Below are 18,321 nucleotides of genomic sequence, written 5' to 3'. Positions count from 1 at the left end.
TGATGAATGAGAAGTTTCAAAATTTGAAGTTCCATTCATTTCAAAAACTCACATACATCTAAGAGTAATCTTTTCAATGAGGTAATTGCAAATGAAGAAACGCTTTAGGCCATGGAAGTATGTCATACATAATTAGCTCCTGTTTGGAGTAGATTAAAATCTCAAGTCAAAGTCAACAATTAATTTTAACCATATTTCATCAACTTTTATCAAATTTTCTAAATATCTGATTTTAATCTACACCAAAAAGGGGCTTAATAAATTTTCCAGCTCTCAGAGTGAGCAAACACCGTTATTTCATGGCCCAAGTGTATTATCAAATCTAAATCTTACCCGTAATATTACAATTGTATGTTGGTTTACTAGTAGACTGCTCTAAAAGACTTGTCTCTCTACCATAACAATGTATAGGACTTCAAACAGTTGGGGAGCTAACAACAAAATGTTACACGTCTTTTTCTTTTCTTAATCTCTTCAATTTAATTTCTGAAAACCCAGGACACACTTTCCCAAGGAAAGACCTGTCAAGGAAGCTGGCTATGCAACCCAAGAGGCAACGGTTCCTAACTGAACATAAATTTACAGAGAAACAACCAAACATAATGCAAGCATAATTATACTATCACTTTATAAAAGCAAAATTTTAGACTCACCAACAAAGAGATGTAAATAATTAACCCAAACGAAAGGTTCAAGCAGCAGAAGCAACCAGAAAGATACATAAAAATAAAAAGCATACCACTGTCAAAGGCAGAAGAAGCTATGATACTACCTTCATACATAAAATCCAGGAAAAATATCGGTTCCTCATTAAAGGAAAATACCAATAGTACTCCTTTTCTTTAGCTTTTCTTGCTAGATAATCTAACACACTTTAACTACCAGCAATTAGAGGATGACATCTCAAGGCACATATGAAGTGAAGAAGAGGCCAAAGTACACAGCAAATCAAAACCATCAGGTCAGAGTTCATATTGTCTGCATGAGATCACCAGAACCACTTAAGGCAGCTCGCCAACAAGCTGTTATAAACCTGAATCAAACATCCATTCACAACTCAATACAACATTCCACATACAACAGACAAACAGAGTTCAGACTAAAAAAAAAAAAAATTCGAGAAGATGCTAAAATTTGAGGTAAATTCTTCACCAATCATAAGAGTTAGATTTCATAAAATTATTTAAAAAATATGTTCATAAATTTAGAAAGCATATGAAAAGACCAGACAAGAAAATAACAGAATCACTTGACTAATTAATATTCATTGGCACAAAGATAAAATGCTTTAGACAACTTAAAATGTTTAATGAAAAACATCTGATATTTTATAAATTTGCAAATACGACCAATAAAGTCTTAACATTCTATACAGCAGCTCCCAGACAATGATGGAGGTGGGTTATTGTAAGTTGAGCACATACATCACATGAATTCTTCAAAAAATCTCATTAGGGGTGTCGTCTACTAGCTGAATTGAACATCAAGTGTAAGGAGAAGTTGGCAAGACTTAGCTTAAGGCATATAACATAAGCAAACCAGCACATCAGCAGCTGGTTGGATGAGCTGAGAAGTAAGCAAAAGTTCCACAATAATACTCACATGTGGACAAAGAAATTTGAAGGATCCTCCAGAAAAGAGAGGTTGAAGGTTGAGGAGCTGATTTGGACGAGAACAGGCCAACACTCTTCACCCACTCCCATCTCATCACGACCTCCCACCTCAACCCCATGCGTGTTTAGCAAAATAGTTTATTTTATCAGACATTTCAGAAGAGGTAGTCCAGAATTGAACAAAACGAAATAAATAAATAAAATATCGTTTTGGCTGACCCCAAGTTTAACAAATTAAGAATTGGCTTCTTATGTCATTGTTTATTTTAAGGTTGAAATGATTTCTGAAAAGGCTGCACAATGAATAACATTGACTCATGAATGGTACTTAACTCTTAAAAACATATGCACATATAATGAGCTATAATATAACACCCTTTATGCATATTGTAAGCATAAACATGTTATTAGTATCTAGAAGTATTGCCATGTAGCCATGTGTCTGTGTGCATTTATTTATGAATGTTATTTGTATCTAGAGGTACAGTCACAGAGGTAAGTGATTGTGTGAGAATGTGCATACATGTACATGTTCAAAAATGTGCAATGAGAAATTCTAATATTTCACATGTATGAATCCACATAAAAATATCTACCAAACCTGCATGGACAATGCACCACACATCCAAAGCAGTTCTCAAAAATTAATGACAACTTCTGCAAAATATTAACATCAAAAGTGCCTTATTCCCAACCAATTTCATTAAAATGCTGCGTAACATTCCAAAATACACACCATCTCAATCAAATGAAGCATCAGAGTTATGAATATAAGGAGGCAATCTAACAAGTCAAATGTGTAAGAGTGTATACAAGGACAATCAATCAAACTGCGCAAAAAATTAACAAAAGCACATGTCATAGAATTAAGCCCCCGTTTGGCCCCCATTAAATTACATTTCATTACATTCTATTTTTCTCTCTCCTATTTTCAACCACACAATCTTCCATAAAATAATATTACACGTGAATCGAAAACTTTTTATTTTTTTTCAACCCCTCATTTTTCAAAAAAAAAAAATGCTATTCCTCCCATTTTCATTACAAAAAATGGGGATCAAACAGGGGCTAAGTTTTTAAAACTTGAAATCCTAAACTAGAAATGTTTTCCCATGATGCAATTCTACCATAAATTTAGAACTTAAGCAGATCAATCAGTAGTAATTCCAAATGACAGTCATATTCGTATGTAGTATACTATAATGTATTACTCCCATAGGCACTACACAAACTAAAGAGACGACCATATCACGAGCTCAAGCACGACAGCAAGATCATTGGCACATACTTCCCACTTTGATACCAAATGAAATAATGAGTTACTATAAAGGCACAAACATAAAAGATAAGAACTGCTATCAAAAGGGCCCTTATATAACATACGCATTTATCAATTCTCTCACTTTGACACATCATTGCCCATAAGACTAGATGATAACAAGTTAATAGATCATGCATTTAGCATGCGAAAATTCTCAATGCAATTTAAAGCCATAACACAAGAAACGTATCGTCCAACACTTTCCTATCGACATCCACCTTTGGTTAGATGGCACAAAATAATACTTGGCAAACTCCAGTACTTAGTCTCATTTAAACGCGTCCAAACTCGTCAAATCTACCACCATTCCACTTTCCTTTACATATTCCTGGTTTTCTCACATATACATCATCAGGAGGCAGACTAGCAGGGTCTCAACAAGATAGACTGCACTGGTTCTCTAAACAATGCCTGGTAGTTCATCAGCAAATATATTTTCCATCTAAGAAGCCAAAACAACCGAACAAATAACCTATCTAGAGAAGAAGGCTTTGTACAAACCTTGGCCTCCCACTCCACCAGAAAGAAATGGGAGAGGTGAAAGTAGTTGGCATCATAATAATCAAAATTGAAGGGTTCTGGCTTGGACTACTCCATCTTAGCTCATAATTTTGTGTCAAGAGATATAAATAATGTCTTATGTCTAATCCCAGTTGATATTTTGTAATAACATAAATATTTTCTTGAGGGAGAAAACTGACTTCTCTTGTTTCAAATGTGTTTTGCTACCAAAAAATTTAACACATGAAGAACTTTTCTTGACAGAGAATGCAATGATTAAGCCTCGAAGCAACTTGTACCGCATTAGGGAAAAAAAAAGGAATTTCATTTGATTTCTACAACTGTTAACATGCAGATGTTCTACAAATACATTATTAAGATCAAGGGAATTAAGAAGAAACAATAAATTTATCCTTCCTGATTATCAAGGCAGACAACTAAGTATGCAACAGCAAACAACCAACATTTTTAGATCGATTTCAAATAGATCATTAACTAATATAGCCATTTCAAGCTGGCACCAAAAAGCATATCACAACTTTTACCAGAGCCCCAGATAACAGAGATAACACACAGGCAACAACAAATCATAATTAATAACAATTATTTTGACTCCTCCAGATTACTTTGTGTGCATCATCTACATGTATGAATCCTGTATCCCAAGCACATAACGAGGCTTTGAACTCAAAAGTTGCAAATTACACTTCCCATATGAAACCACACAAAATTAATTAAGTGTTTCAAAAAAGCATAACACATAGTTGTGACAGGAAACCATGTTTGTTGATAAAAGCCGGAGGCACAAATCATCAGCACATTGATGAAATCATAAAAGACAGAGATGTTATTTTTAATAGAACCTATAACCTCGAAAGTCCAAGAGTAGAATGCACATCATGCAGAATCCAAAGTCATGTCCACAAAACAACAGTAGATGAGCATATTGAAATAAAAGATTAAGTTAATCAGACACGGAGCATAACCTACAAACAACAATGATACAAATGGAGTACAATAGAGGTACGGAAGCTACCTTTAATAGTAAGGATGCATCCCCTGGTACATTCCTCCGGGCGGAACTCTAGGTGCTGGTGATGTTCCTGCTGGCTGATTATGTTGGCTTTGATACCCACCAGATGACAAGCTGTACTGCGCACTCCGTGGATAATCTCCCGAACCTGCCCCAGCTGAGCTTGGTGGCAAACCATACAAGGATGACCCACGACCTGCACCACCCGATCCACTGCCAACACCACCCAGTACACCTCCAACTCCACCCTGTCCACCACCCAGTCCACTTCCAACTCCAACTTGTCCACCACCCAGTCCACCTCCAACTCCACCTGTACCACCACCCATTCCACCTCCAATTCCACCCGGTCCACCACCAGAACCCCCCAATCCAGCTCTAACCCCACCATATCCATCACCAGCACCACCTAAACCAGAACCAGCAATGCCCAGTCCATTATACCCAGTTGCACCAGGCCCAACAGAATTGGTCCCACCAGCATAAGGCCCACCCAGTCCAGACCCAAACCCACCACCACCCCCCAAATTCATCCCAGCAGCCTGGCTTCCAACCGCTGGGATCGCCTGACCACCTACACCACCACCAGCACCTAAAGGCCCTGAAAACCCAGTATACTGCCCACCAATCCCACCATACTGCCCACCCGGCATTGTTGCCCCCATCCCATCCGCACTGCCCACCTGCTGAGCTCCAACAGGCCCGGCAACCCCAATCCCCGGAACCTTCCCTCTTTTCCCATCTATTGCCAGCTTACAGTTTAGCTGATGCCCGTCAATATTCTTAATGGGATCCACAAGTGAAGCTCTAGCAGCCTCGGCTGTCTTATACACAAACAAAGCAAACCCCTTGGACTTCCCCGTCGCCTTATCAAACCCCAAAGGCCCCTCCTCTATCTCCCCATACATGGAAAAGTGCTGCAATAATCTCTCAGCAGGCATATCATACGGCACATTTGCCACATAAATCTTCCTTGCCGACACATCCACATGATTATTCCCTCCTCCAATACCACCCACCCCGGGCCCACTTCCTCCAGACATACCAGCCGCTGCAAGCTGAGTAACAGTCATCCTACCATCAATTTTCTTACTCGGTTCCTTCAAAGCCAACATAGCACCATCAACATGCTTAAAAGTAATAAACCCATAACCCTTAGACTTACCCGTAGCCTTGTCGAGAATAACCACCGCCTCATCTAACTCCCCATATCCTGAGAAGAGAGCGCGTAGCTTATCAGTGGTGGTCTCCCATCCAAGTCCACGAATGAACAGCTTCCGCTGGGTCATATCCCGGTCGGCGATTGACCGAACGGCATCAAGCACATCTGGGTGACGAAGAACGGCGTTTTGAACAATTTCCAACAACTGTTCATGGGGAAAGGGCTCAATAATTTTGCGTGCATCATCGAGGGTGAGTTTGTAAGGGATGAAGGCATCTGTATCCACCGTTATAACACCGTTATCGTCCATCTTGCGTTTCTTAATCGGATCCATTGGAAGAGAAAACCCTAGGAATCCTGTGAGTGTCAGTGAAAGGAAAGAGTGGTGTGTCCAAAAATTAACGAATTTGTTTGTGGCTTTTAAATATTTCGGAGATTCGATAAATTATGAAATTTAAATTATGGAAATAATGTTTTTTATATATAACCAAAGCACCTTTTTAAATATTTAAAAAATCCTTCTTCTTTTTTCAGTAAAAATATTTTCGCAGTATAAACAAACTGTAAAAATAAAATAAATAAAAACGAAACTCTATAGCCACGAAGCTCATGTCCGAGTACTGGAAATGCCGAAGTCTTCCATTTTTGTAGTGATTAATCTTCAATGCCCGCTCGACGTGTATACTCTGCAATGCTCTCCTCTTCCCGGTGAGGTATCTCTATCTATTTGTTTGTATATTCTTCTTTCCTTGGCATAATGATTCGAACTGATTTGAATCTGCAATTGTGGCAAATTTGTGATGATATGATGCTGAAAATGTTATCTACGAGCTCGCCCTTGTGGATCTGGGAATTGAGGCGTGGAAATTAAACTCTCGTGTCCAATTTTCACTGACATTTCTCTGTTGTTTGTTTAGATAAGCTTTATTCTGCATTTGATGTGATCCAAAGGAGGCCACAAATTGCCAAGAATTTGATGATCAAGAGAAAAAGCCTAAAGTTAAGTTCAAGATCTCGAAAGGTTAATAAAGCCATGCAAATTACTTGTTCAAGTTATGGAGTTCAAAAAGATGAAGCGTGCAAGCCAAATAACAACTTACATATTGGTCATGAAGGTAAAATTATGTTTGGCGCATTCGATTCAAGTTTTGGACAATATATTGAAAAATTAGTAGCGTGAATTAAAACGGGCACAATTTTCAACTCGGTTGTCGGATTTTCGCCCATGACTACAATCCGGAATCGTCACAAAATTCTACACATAAAAAAAGAGAGTTGAAATTTAAACTATGCGATTGCATGGCTTAAAGGACGTGAGACCACATAGCATATTCCCGAGATAAAATTGAAGGCTAGAAGTTGTTCTACACGACCGCATAGTTCATTACTGGGACAAGATTTTCCTTTTTCTGAGAGTTACCTACTTGAGCTAGAATTTTATTTCCATTGATATTTTTGTAATCTTTAAACATGATTTCCATTTTGAACTAGTTTTTAGGGTTTAGTATAAATAGGTTTATTCACCTTTCATTGTAACAACATTGATATTAGAGAGAATTTATACAAAGGGCTGTTTGCTTCCCCTTTTCTTGTTTTTCATTGAGCAATCCGAACTTATTAAGAAATTACTTTTCTTGTGGAGTTAACAAATCCGGGTGAGATTCACTAATTGTGTGATCAAAAGGTCGGCAAATTCTTGTTTGTTAGTTGTTTGGTTCATTGTTTTTGGGTGAAATCCAAAACTTGGGTTCTATTGGCTTTCTAGGGTTTGGTTTCAATCTAGTTGTGGATTTCGTAGTCATCGCTGCTACGCAGGTTCACATCTACATTTTGGCTATTTTTCTGCTACTTCAATTTTTTCCCCTGCTGTAAATTTTATGCTTATAAGGAAAATGACATAGATGTAGAAATTTTTTGTTGGTTAGAGATAATCTAAATAGTTTATTTCGATTCCAATATCAATTCGGTTTCTTGCCAGGAAAGGACTCGTTCATATCATGTGATTGAATGTGCACGTATTAAGCCAAGTACCTTGTGTAAAATTTTCGATGCATCTCTTGTGAAGAGTATGTCTCCATCCATTGGACTAGGTCTTGCCATTGTTAGTTCCTCAAAGGGACCATTCTCCTGTAAAACAGTGCAAACAGGTACTTTCCAGGGGGAGACGCCTTACATAGAGCCAGATGGATCTTGTAAAGAGCAAGGCATGTTTGATTTTCCCATGGAGCAAGTTTCAAGTAAAGAGATTAGAGTAGACAGTAATGCCAATTCAGTAGAAATTTCTGAATTCGACAATGATTATGAAATCCAGAGGAGGAGGAAAATTGGTCTAGCAAACAAAGGAAAAGTGCCATGGAACAAAGGAAGGAAACACAGTGAAGGTAGGTTTTTCTGCAGTCTACTCTTATAATAGGAAACTTGCTCGGTCTAAATGGCATTGTATCTACATGTGCAGAGACTCGTGAGAGAATCAAACGGAGAACAAAAGAACCCTTGAAAGATCCTAAGGTGAAGTCATGTAAGAATCAGATAATTTACATACATTTACTTTATGGATTTCAAAGTTGGTTAAGAACTAATAATGCTTTCTTTATTGCCTTGTTAAATTATTCACTACTAAGGAGAATAATTTGTTGGACTGGTTACGTTACTATTATACATTATTCTTATGGACATAGTAGGTAACTTAGAAGAAGCCACTTCACAATTCTTATTTCTTTGATTGATACTAAACTTAGTTACATGATTAAATTGCCTTACCGCTGTTTTTTTTCTTGTCGACTTCTAATTTTTGAAGGTTAGAAAGAAGATGTCAGAATGTCCTCGTTCTCTCAGGTATTCTTTGTTTCTCCTATTCCACTGGATCATGAATGAAACCAACCTCTCACAATGATAATGGTATTGTTCTTTTGGCTCAACACGGCATTCTGTCCCAATGAAGTTTGAAGCGGATAAGGGTTCTGATGTTCTCTCGAAGAATAATCATTTAAGTACTAACATGTGTCCTATATAAGGTCACTGTATGAAAGACAAAAGCTCTTAGCTGCAGTATAGTTTAGAGACTTTTAAACAGCTCCAACTTATCAAAAGTCGAGAGAAAATCTTAATTTTGCCACATACAAGCTACTGTATATAATTTCATGCCAAATTGAAATATAGTACTTAAAAAAAACAAAAACACAGAGATAATTGAGGTTTTATATACTAATACATCTTCCCTAAATGGTTTCTCTTCTAGCATTTAGTTCATTTCCTCTTGCTCGTGACAAACTTTCACGGTGTTGATTTCTAAACCAAAGGTCTTTTCTTAGATGTGCGAAGGCATAAAACTAATGACTTAGTGGCTCACCCAATAGAACGAATATAACCAGTAAAATCAACTTTTAAGCTTAATGGTGGCAAGAAAACTAGGTCTCTTTTCTGCAGCAATCGAACCAAATCAAGAATACGCTCATCGCTCACAAAACTATGGGGGAAATGGCTACAATGGAAAAGATCAAGGGAGAAATTTTTGCAAGCATGGGCTGAATGTATTGCAAATGCTGCTAAAATTGGTGGAATTGAACAAGAAGAACTAGATTGGGATAGCTATGACAAGATTAAAAGAGAGATGGCCCTTGAACAGCTTCAGCAGGCTGCAGAAAAAGCGAAGGCAAAAGAAATGGCATGCATTCGAGCAGAGAGAGCATTACAAGCAAAAGTCGAAAAAGAGCGGGAAGAGAATGCAAAACACAGAGCAGAATTGAATAAGAAAAAAGAAAAAATCGAAGGAAGAAAAGAACAGCTGGTTGTTTCTCACAAGCTAAAACTCAGGGAGAAACTAATCAAGGTAAAACCCAATAAAAGTTTCATGTGAAACTGTGACGCTATTGAAGCGAATTATCTATATCATATCTGATCTTATTAATGTTCTTGTTTTCAATATGGATTGAAGTATTATTTTGGTTGCGTGGGTATAAGAAGACAAAATGGCTAAACAAGATAAGTGTAGAAAGTAAATATTGCAGGGTTCAGGTGACATTTAAAACAATGGGAACAATCTAATATTCATTGATGAAGATAAGTTGATTTCTTGTTTTAAGGTAAACAATTAGTGATGCTTACACATTTGGAAAGGGTAGAGAACCCTGGAATATCTGTCAGCTATTTGTTTAGTTTTCCGCAATGTGTACTTTATAGACGTGATGTTGCTTTAGTTTTTTCTGGGCATGGACTGTCACATAGGGAAGAAGGCTTTCTTGTTGTATAGTGTTCTAGGAATCCTTCAGTATGGAATTGCTTAAAATTGCATCTCACTAGTGTAGACCATTTCCTATCCTCTGTATTTTGTTTAGTTTGCCCAATCTCTACTCTCGTTTTCATGATAATTCTTATCTTTCGCTGTAAAGAGATTCACAGAAAGAAATCCGCGGTTAGTCACATAAGCAGTCAACAGAAACGACCTTGGGAGAAATTTGACATGGAAATCGTGAAAAGAGAACAACTGCAGAATGAAATTTCACTGGCACATCAGATTCAATTTGCTAAGAATACAAGAGCACAATGTTAAACTCAAAGAATCTTTCGATACTCTGTCTTCTGGACTTGAGTTCAGTTAGAGTACATCAAATTAGAGCTAATGTGGCTGCAAAAGGAACTTCAGATTACTCCAACACAAACGAAATTTTGTATTAACATCGTTTGTCCAATCTTGTGATCATTGCTTCAATAATTGAAACTTGCTTGTAATATTAACCCCAGTAAATTTTTGAACTAGCTTATTTGTTATTCGTCATCAAACAGTTGACTTCATATATTCGTATGTACCTTTGACAAAAAATACTTGGATCTAAAGGTTTTATACTGTCAATATGATCCCAGAGAAAATATTCAACTTCATCCATTGCATCCGTGCATAAAATCCACTTTGATTTTCAGTTATTGTGATTTCTGCTATCAAGAAGCCAAGAACAAGATTTTAAAGATGGAAAAATTCTCGTAATGTCATCCACAATCCAGTGGTGATAAACAAGAGTTCAAGCACGTAGAGTGAAAGTTAAAAAAAATTTAACAGATATTAGAAACATGAGCTCAGCCATTGCACATTCAAAAAAATTAAAAGCAACAATGTCAAACCCAAATTAGCATACATGATTACCATAGGAAATTTGATCTATAACATAGTTCATGGCAGTTCTTAGTACCCATAATATCTACATCATGTCTATCAATTATCTTGATGTTGGGGCACGTCTCTTCCAGGTATATTCTGGTTTTGGTGAGGGTTGCCAGCACCAAAATTTGGATCATAGTTCTGGTTCTGTCCTGGACCTGAACCCGTACTTGGACCATAGCTGTTCTGGTTTTGTCCAGGAACCGATCCCATGTTAGGACCATAGCTATTACGGTTTTGTCCAGGAACCGATCCCATGTTAGGACCATAGCCGCTCTGATTGTGTCCGGGAGCAGACCCCACATTTGGACCATAGCCGCCTTGGTTTTGCACTGGACCTGACTGATAAGGCATTCCTCCAGTGTTTGGTCCATTCCTGTACTGGTACTGGTAATTTGTTGCATTGTTGGGCACTCCTCCCATGTTATTCGGGGGGTAACTACCCATATTATTTGGGGGTCCTCCCATGTTGGGATGCTGCTGCTGCATACCTCCCGGGTGGTTCGGCAGCTGCTGCATACCTCCTGGGTTGTTGGGCGGCTGCTGCATTCCACCCATATTAGGTGGTGCAACCGTGTTGGGCGGCTGCTGCATTCCTCCCATATTAGGTGGTGCACCCATGTTTGGTGGGCTTCCCATGCGACCAGCTGGACCGCCCATATTGGCTCCAGAGTTCTGATTAGCCATCTGCATGTCCCTTCTTCTCTCAAAGTTTCTTGATCTATCGAAGTTACGAGGTCTATCATTGCGCCTGTTTCTCTCATTTGCCCGAGCATTGTTTCTCACCCACTCCTCATGGTATTTAGGGTCATATGGAACAGCCTGCCCATTTATAAACGGTTCCCCTGCAATGTACATATGAAGATGCATATTTGGAGATCATCAGAGATTTTAGTAGGAAGAAATCTGTACGTCTGAAATTTCACAAAGGCAAAAAAGTTCATAGAACATGACGCAAAGCACAAAGAACCAAATTCAACTAGAGAGAGTTTCCCACACAGATTAACAGCACAAGTGGTCCATGATAAAGGGGCGAGAGACAACAGAAATAAGAACTACATGTTAAGTAATAACATAAATATCATGGCTTGCATGACTTCTCTAGTGAAAATTTCAGAACCCCCAAAAAGAGTTGGTTTTCCTATCTTTCTGGAGGCCAGCACTGTATAATAACATTTTGCATCAGTTAACATCAACATTCAAGTCATTCAATTGAATCCAAAAATTAAAAAATTAACTATGTATTATCAATTGTATGAACCTTTTTGTAGGCAACCTGTCCAGTCCATCACTACATCTACTCTAAGACCATACAGCTGACCCGAAAACTAATAATTGCTAGCAACCATTTGTCAAGATTTTATAGAACTCAGTATGAACACAATCCTAGGATTCAGTAACAGTAACACCCGTTACCCTTGCACAATATAAAATGCAGCAAACACGAACCCAAAAGTTCACTGGCACAGTGTAGAAAGTAATAAATCCTGCCCAATCAAAAATGCATACGTATCTTTTAAGTACACGATAACACCTCTCAGTAACCATAAACAAATTGAATGAACCAGTTGGAGACTGAAGTCTTGGTAAAACTCGATGGTTTTAGGTATGTTAGGTGTAAGGGAAATTTCTAGTACAAAATAGGAAATACAAAGCATCCTACACATGTTGTGATAAGTAATAAAGTTTCTCCCAACCACTACAAAGAAAAATAAACAATAACGACCAAACACAAGCACAAACAGAATGGAGGTTCATACCTCCATAATCCTTGTTCTTGACATCCAAGTAGGAATCAGGAAGCACCCATCTAACTCTGGGCAATTCTGCATCATAAGTTGTTAAATAATCAATAAGTAAATCTCAGAAACTCCAAATGACCGAACAGGAAAAGAACAATTACCCTTCAACTTGCAGGACAACTCCTCACTCACAAGGGCTCCAAATGCAAAGTAATGACGAGTAGAGACCGAATAAATTTTCATTCTTGCTTCTTCCTCACTGGAGAAAGTTCAAAAGTTCACTCAACATAATGCAATGCTACAAACTTTAGTACAATATAGTCATGAAAAGAGAAAAAAATTAAATCAAAGTGTGTATCAACAAAGTATACTCCACCCAAATCATACAAGCTCTACTGATAACACCAAATGATAATCAAAAGGCCATCATGGGCACCAAATTCAAACATTTGACTAGAAACATATGTGTCGTATCAATTCTCAATGGACAGTGCAACAGCAAAATAAACCAAAAATATGGCAATCTTGGTCAGAGCTCAACCCCGAATTTTTGCATCTCTAAAATACAACGCAAAGTACCTAATTCACCCAACTCGAGCAGCAGATCGTCCAAACTATAAATCCCTTAACTTTTATCAAAAACCAATAAATTTAACTCCATATCATAAAATACAAAATCTTTACTAGTAATTCCTTTCGTTCCACAATTTTCAACTTCCTATGAGCAGTAAAACAAACAGATTTTACGACAGTCAAACTTAGCATGAATGAACGTTACTTTCCCATCAAACAGTACAATTTTAAATCCGTTTCGCACAAAATAATAAAACTACAAACATAAAATGTAAGCACAAAGCCAATCATCAACCTTCCAACGACCATGGCTAGGGTTTTGATGTAGCTGTCAATGATTTCATCTCGAGTGGGTTCTCCCTCGGGCTTTTCCATGACGATGAGCCAGTGCTCAAAGTCACACCCATCGAGCAGAATTGTCTCTTTCGGGGGTCGGTTCGACCAATTGGGATTTGGATCACTGAGTGAAGACGAGGTAGAACGGGTTGCGAATCCTCTAGAGGAGAACACTGGAGACAGTAAGCGGAAAGGGGAAGTGGACGCCGCCGCAAAGAGAGGGCGAAGCCGGAGAGCAAAGGAGTGCGGCGGTGCAGCAGATGAGACGGCGGCGTAGGAGCGATAGAAGCTGGCTGTTATGGTTTGTCTGGTTGTGGTGAATAGAGACCGAGTCAGATACCAAGATGCCATTTTAGACGCCATTTTAGGGTTCGATAAAGCGATAAACCCCAGAGAGAGTCGTATTGAGAAGATAGGAAGGGTTTAGGGTTCTGGATATTTTATACATATTGACTCGGAAGTTCCAAATGCCCCTGGAGTTGTGAGAAATTGCATAAATTATCTTCTCTCCTTATCGGGTTATATTTGCGGGATGGGCGCATCCGAATATATGTCGGTTTCTATGGCCCGTTTTGGGAGAGTACTATGAGAAAATTGTTGGAAATGACCAGATAATCCAGGTGTATTTGTAAAGTGACATTTGACGGTCTTTTTAATTAAAAAAATGAAAATTGAATTTAAAACTCAAATTCCCAAAATACCCCTCTTCCTTTATCTTTCCATTTGCTCAACAGTCGACCAAAAATAAGGAAAATACACGATCGATTCCTAATCGGTAATCAGTCGGGAGAACTTGCTAGTCCATTGCCGACAAACTACTTCTTGTTAAGGTAATCGTTACTATATTGAATATTTACTTGGATTAATGCTTAGATTTTGATAAAATGTGTGAATGATTCATTTGTGGGAGATTTTTTCAATATATTATTGGTTTTATAGGTAATATAGGGTTTAGATATGTGTTTTAATGGATGGATTTTTACATTTGTATTTCTCGTCGAAAATGGAGATTTTTCGACTAGAAAAGCTAGAGGATGCCGGCTACAGAGGCTGCCTGCATTTTGGGTGAATCCTGGCTATTAACAGTCGGTATGGCCCAGCTTAGTGGGCCGACTGTCGGCCCACTTTTTTTAGAATTTTTCAACCTAATTTTTTTTTACATATATTTAATAATTTAATTTTAAAAAAATTTTATTATTAGTTTTTAATAAATAATAATTTATTTAGTCGTCGAATTTAAATAAATTTTTTACATTTAATTTTTGTTTTATTATTTATTTTTATTTCCTCATTTTTTATAGATAATAATTTTTTTTGTTCATCGAATTGAAATAATTTTTTAATTGTAATTTTAAATTTAATATTTATTTTTATTATTAGTTTTTGATACATAATAATAATTCATTTACTCGTCGAATGTAAATAAATTTTTTACTCTTATTTTTTTTATATTATTTCCTCATTTTCTATAAAATAATTTTTTCGTTCTTCGAATTGAAATAATTTTTTTAATTGTGAATTTAAAATTAATAATTATTTTTATATATTAGTTTTTGATAAATACTAATTTATTTAGTCATCGAATTTAAATAATTTTTTAAGTTTTAAATTTTAATTTTATTAATAGTTTTGGATGATATTCTTTTTGTTCATCAAATTTAATTAATTTTTTAATTGTAATTTTAAATAATTGTTAGAAATTTAATTTGAAATTTAATATTTATTTTTATTAATAGTTTTTGATAAATAATATTCTTTTCGTTCATCGAATTTAAATATTTTTTTAACTTGAATTGATTAAAAAAATATTGATAATAGGAAAAAATTGACATTATTGATAATAGGATAAAAAAATTCACATTATTTATGATTTTAATTATTATGAATCTGTGTCTTGCGTATTGTAGTTACAATTTCGTTCGCTAAATTTTATGTCATTATGCTTTATTTTATTATTACTTGTACAATGTTATAACATTTTAAATTTTTACAAGATGAATTATCATCTCGACGTAGAGTTGAGACAGATGCCAGGCAAAACTACGTGGATAGTAGTTTTGACAGTTTCACTGTTGTATTAGAGCTGCCCGATGATCAGCATGCTGATATGCTACACCAATCCTTCCTATGGCCCTTGTACCCGTTGAGAAATCTACAATACTTGGGTCAGATTATTGATACACTTCTATGTCGATTGTTGAGTCCAGTCGATGGCGATACCCTCCACTTCGCAGTCGAGGGCAAAGTCGCCAATTTTCCGATGTTCGAGTTTGCTCTGATCACAGGATTAAAGATTACAAGCGATGAAGCAGTTGGTAATGAGACTCAAAGAAGAAATAGACTTCATGACGCTTATTTCGAGGGACAGGGAACTGTACTTCTTAAACAGTTGTTCGACGCAATTAGGAGGTGTGATCAGATGTTAGACAGACTGAAGTTAGGTCTGGTCTACATCCTTGAGAGCGTGGTGCGGTGTCACCATAAGAAGACTGCGATCGACCTCTTCCATCTGGAAATCGTTGACAACATCGATCGTTTCAACTACTATCTGTGGGGTCAAAGATGCTTCGAGGACACTGTACATGTCTTCACCAGATCGCACTCGAAGCCGAAGAGGGCCATGCGTAAGTACGACACCTATGGATTGTCCCTGACGGTGCAAGTAAATGGTTAACATAATAAATGTTAAAAAAATTTGCCTATTGAATTTGTATATAATAATTGTATGTGTTGTAAATCTGGGCATATGAGACCGTCCTCCTATTGGGTGTCCACTTTGCGAGACGAGGGGAGACACATTGCCCTCGAATGCACCATTGGAGAGCATCTCGATCGGAGGGATGTTCCACTGGAAAACAGTTATTGGCTATCATCGACGATCCTCAGGTGAGTATTATGCATTTGTAATTTATATTGTGCGTAATTTAACATCTGATTACATGATCATTAACTAGTTCAAATGTCAATATGTCAGTTTAAAGTCATAATTGAGTTGACGCCGTCGATGGAGGAGGAGGCTCAGGGTCTTGTGCGTGAATTAAGCGTTTCACACACCTAGGACAACCAGATGTCGGATCCATTCCACGACCGAGATTAGGTAAGCGAATTGAATAAAATCTATTAATTATCGTTTTGTATGAGTTAGCAATTACAAATTAAGTTAATAATTTGCAATGCTACTGTTTGTATAGGAGCGTGATCCAATTGATCGACGATCACCTCCGTCGAGGGCATCTCCTCCGCCTTCCCCAACCAGAGACCTTCCCCGTTAGGGGTACTCTTTTGATGATCTGTATTCCCGTCTAAGCAGATTTATAGCGGAGCAAATCGACGGGCTGCATCGAGAAATGATAGAGAGAATTGACGATCTGGGACGACAGTTGGTAGGAAGGGTCGAAGATTTGTCGAATGATGTTAGAGGGCTGTGTAGCCATTGTGCGGACCTTGAGAATGAGATTGCAGCACTTCAAGGTGATATAGCCGGCAGGCAATGGGTTGATGGAGATGGTGATCGGGGGGTGATCAAAAGATGAGGGTCATCGACAGTCGTACATGCATGATAATGATGCATGGGAATCATTTATTTTATCCATGGAGTGCTATGGGACGAGAGTGGTGGCAGAGGAGAAGAGCCCGTCGGGGACGGAGACTGTGGCAGATGAGGGAGTGGCCCCGTCGAGGACAGAAATGGTGGCAGATGAGAGAGTGGCCCCGTCAGGGACAAAGACGGTGGTAGTTGAAGGGATGAAGGAGGTGGCGAGTCTTGAGGTGGAGGAGGTGGCAGTGTATAAGGCAAAAAAGCGTGTAGTTGACATGCCAGAGGCAGTGGTCGGCAAGAGGCTGAAAGCGTCGTCACAGTACGTCGTCTCTCCCTTCACGGTTGAGACGAAGAGGAGGTACATTGACGGGACGTACCCCAATCTGTTCCAGGAGATCAACCATGCCAAGTGGAAAGTATTCGAGGCTGAGCGGCAAAGAATGTTGCTCGGGTAAGTATTGTATGATTTAGTAGAATACCAGAACTCGTATATGCTGCGTTTAACATTTTCTTTATTTTATTTCCAGACCCACGCACATGATAGTCGGAAGGATGATATCGGACGCATACAAGTGGTTCCATAATATCACCACTCAGGGAGCTTGGCTCGTCGACGATATAAGTGAAGTGTTATTGTTACTTTTTGTATACATTATGTTTAATTTGTTAAATGAAATAAGTATTTATTTCTTTATTTTTCTTGATATAACATATCGATTTGACATGGACTTGTTGCACGATCGAGTTGAGAGATATCCACAATCATTCTACAAGCCTGGCTGAATAATACTGAACGCCGAGTTCTTCCGTGCCATTACCATTGAGAATCAGTCGTTCCAGCTTCTGGGTAACGAGTATGTGCTTTCCGCGTATATACTCGAGTGGGTCATCGAGTTGTTACCGAGTGTTGGGGGAAGGTCATGGGAGGTTGTACACATTTGTACATTCTAGTGATCATGAATCAGCACTACGTTGCACTGAAGATCGTGTTCCCTAATTCGACGATATATGTGTACGACCCCGATCATTCATGTCTGACACAGGGGCAGTTCGAGTGGAACTTAGAGCAGGTGATTGTGATCATTCCTCTGATGGCTAGACATGCGGGCTTGACTGTAGAGGACAAACTAGCTATCGTGCGGGACACGACGACGACGAGATAGTCTATATCGTAAGTCTTTGTAATCTTTTTTTTTAATTAATAATCAGTTCGTACGTAATTGGAACCGATCTAACGCATATTTGTTCATTTTGCAGGAGCGATTGTGGGATTTTCACAATCAAATACATATAATTTTTTAGTATAGCACATAAGATTGATGGAATCAATCAGTCATGGATACAGAATTG

General features: G+C 37.9%; 3 protein-coding genes across 7 annotated transcripts; 1 reads left to right on the top strand and 2 right to left on the bottom strand.

Moving 5' to 3' along the window:
* Positions 1-646: 646 nt before the first annotated feature.
* On the bottom strand, positions 647-6,079 carry LOC111395600 (UBP1-associated protein 2C-like). Of its 3 annotated transcripts, none has more exons than XM_023021656.1 (2): positions 4,475-6,079; positions 647-1,035 (listed from the first exon to the last, which is right to left on the bottom strand). In XM_023021656.1, coding segments are annotated over exons 1-2 (1,491 nt in total). In that variant the 5' UTR covers positions 5,965-6,079; the 3' UTR covers positions 647-1,034. The 3 variants fall into 3 exon arrangements, with proteins under 3 accessions (XP_022877424.1, XP_022877423.1, XP_022877426.1); XM_023021655.1 differs by having other exon boundaries at positions 647-1,033; positions 4,472-6,076; XM_023021658.1 differs by lacking the exon at positions 647-1,035 and adding an exon at positions 2,633-3,345 and having other exon boundaries at positions 4,472-6,079.
* Positions 6,080-6,137: 58 nt separating this feature from the next.
* LOC111395602 lies at positions 6,138-10,479 on the top strand. Of its 3 annotated transcripts, none has more exons than XM_023021660.1 (6): positions 6,138-6,338; positions 6,548-6,745; positions 7,609-8,011; positions 8,086-8,138; positions 8,428-9,459; positions 10,019-10,479. In XM_023021660.1, exons 2-5 carry the CDS (start codon positions 6,686-6,688, stop codon positions 8,521-8,523), a joined length of 612 nt encoding a protein of 203 aa, XP_022877428.1. In that variant the 5' UTR covers positions 6,138-6,338; positions 6,548-6,685; the 3' UTR covers positions 8,524-9,459; positions 10,019-10,479. The 3 variants fall into 3 exon arrangements, with proteins under 3 accessions (XP_022877428.1, XP_022877429.1, XP_022877430.1); XM_023021661.1 differs by having other exon boundaries at positions 6,138-6,343; XM_023021662.1 differs by having other exon boundaries at positions 6,138-6,745; positions 8,086-8,148.
* Positions 10,480-10,684: 205 nt separating this feature from the next.
* LOC111395601 (multiple organellar RNA editing factor 8, chloroplastic/mitochondrial-like) lies at positions 10,685-13,860 on the bottom strand. Its single transcript, XM_023021659.1, has 4 exons — positions 13,393-13,860; positions 12,686-12,783; positions 12,543-12,608; positions 10,685-11,627 (listed from the first exon to the last, which is right to left on the bottom strand). The coding sequence occupies exons 1-4, from the start codon at positions 13,794-13,796 to the stop codon at positions 10,837-10,839; spliced, it is 1,359 nt and encodes a 452-aa protein (XP_022877427.1). The 5' UTR covers positions 13,797-13,860; the 3' UTR covers positions 10,685-10,836.
* Between the last annotated feature and the right edge of the window lie 4,461 nt (positions 13,861-18,321).

This window comes from Olea europaea, chromosome 6 (genome assembly GCF_002742605.1).
Source record: "Olea europaea var. sylvestris chromosome 6, O_europaea_v1, whole genome shotgun sequence".
Taxonomy (NCBI): Eukaryota; Viridiplantae; Streptophyta; class Magnoliopsida; order Lamiales; family Oleaceae; genus Olea; species Olea europaea.
The sequence above is the reverse complement of the archived record's forward strand: the minus strand, read 5'-3'. Positions and strand labels throughout refer to the sequence as shown.

What these genes read in the sequence shown, in the direction of transcription:
- LOC111395600 (XM_023021656.1), bottom strand. Translation starts at nt 5,964, where the DNA reads ATGGATCCGATTAAGAAACGCAAGATGGACGATAACGGTGTTATAACG.
- LOC111395602 (XM_023021660.1), top strand. Translation starts at nt 6,686, where the DNA reads ATGGAGTTCAAAAAGATGAAGCGTGCAAGCCAAATAACAACTTACATA. An exon ending in CTTACATATTGGTCATGAAG is followed by an intron (nt 6,746 to 7,608) that starts GTAAAATTATGT and finishes GTTTCTTGCCAG; the next exon opens with GAAAGGACTCGTTCATATCA. An exon ending in AACCCTTGAAAGATCCTAAG is followed by an intron (nt 8,139 to 8,427) that starts GTGAAGTCATGT and finishes TAATTTTTGAAG; the next exon opens with GTTAGAAAGAAGATGTCAGA.
- LOC111395601 (XM_023021659.1), bottom strand. Translation starts at nt 13,796, where the DNA reads ATGGCGTCTAAAATGGCATCTTGGTATCTGACTCGGTCTCTATTCACC. An exon ending in CTAGCCATGGTCGTTGGAAG is followed by an intron (nt 12,784 to 13,392) that starts GTTGATGATTGG and finishes AACTTTCTCCAG; the next exon opens with TGAGGAAGAAGCAAGAATGA. An exon ending in CAAGAACAAGGATTATGGAG is followed by an intron (nt 11,628 to 12,542) that starts GTATGAACCTCC and finishes TGTACATTGCAG; the next exon opens with GGGAACCGTTTATAAATGGG.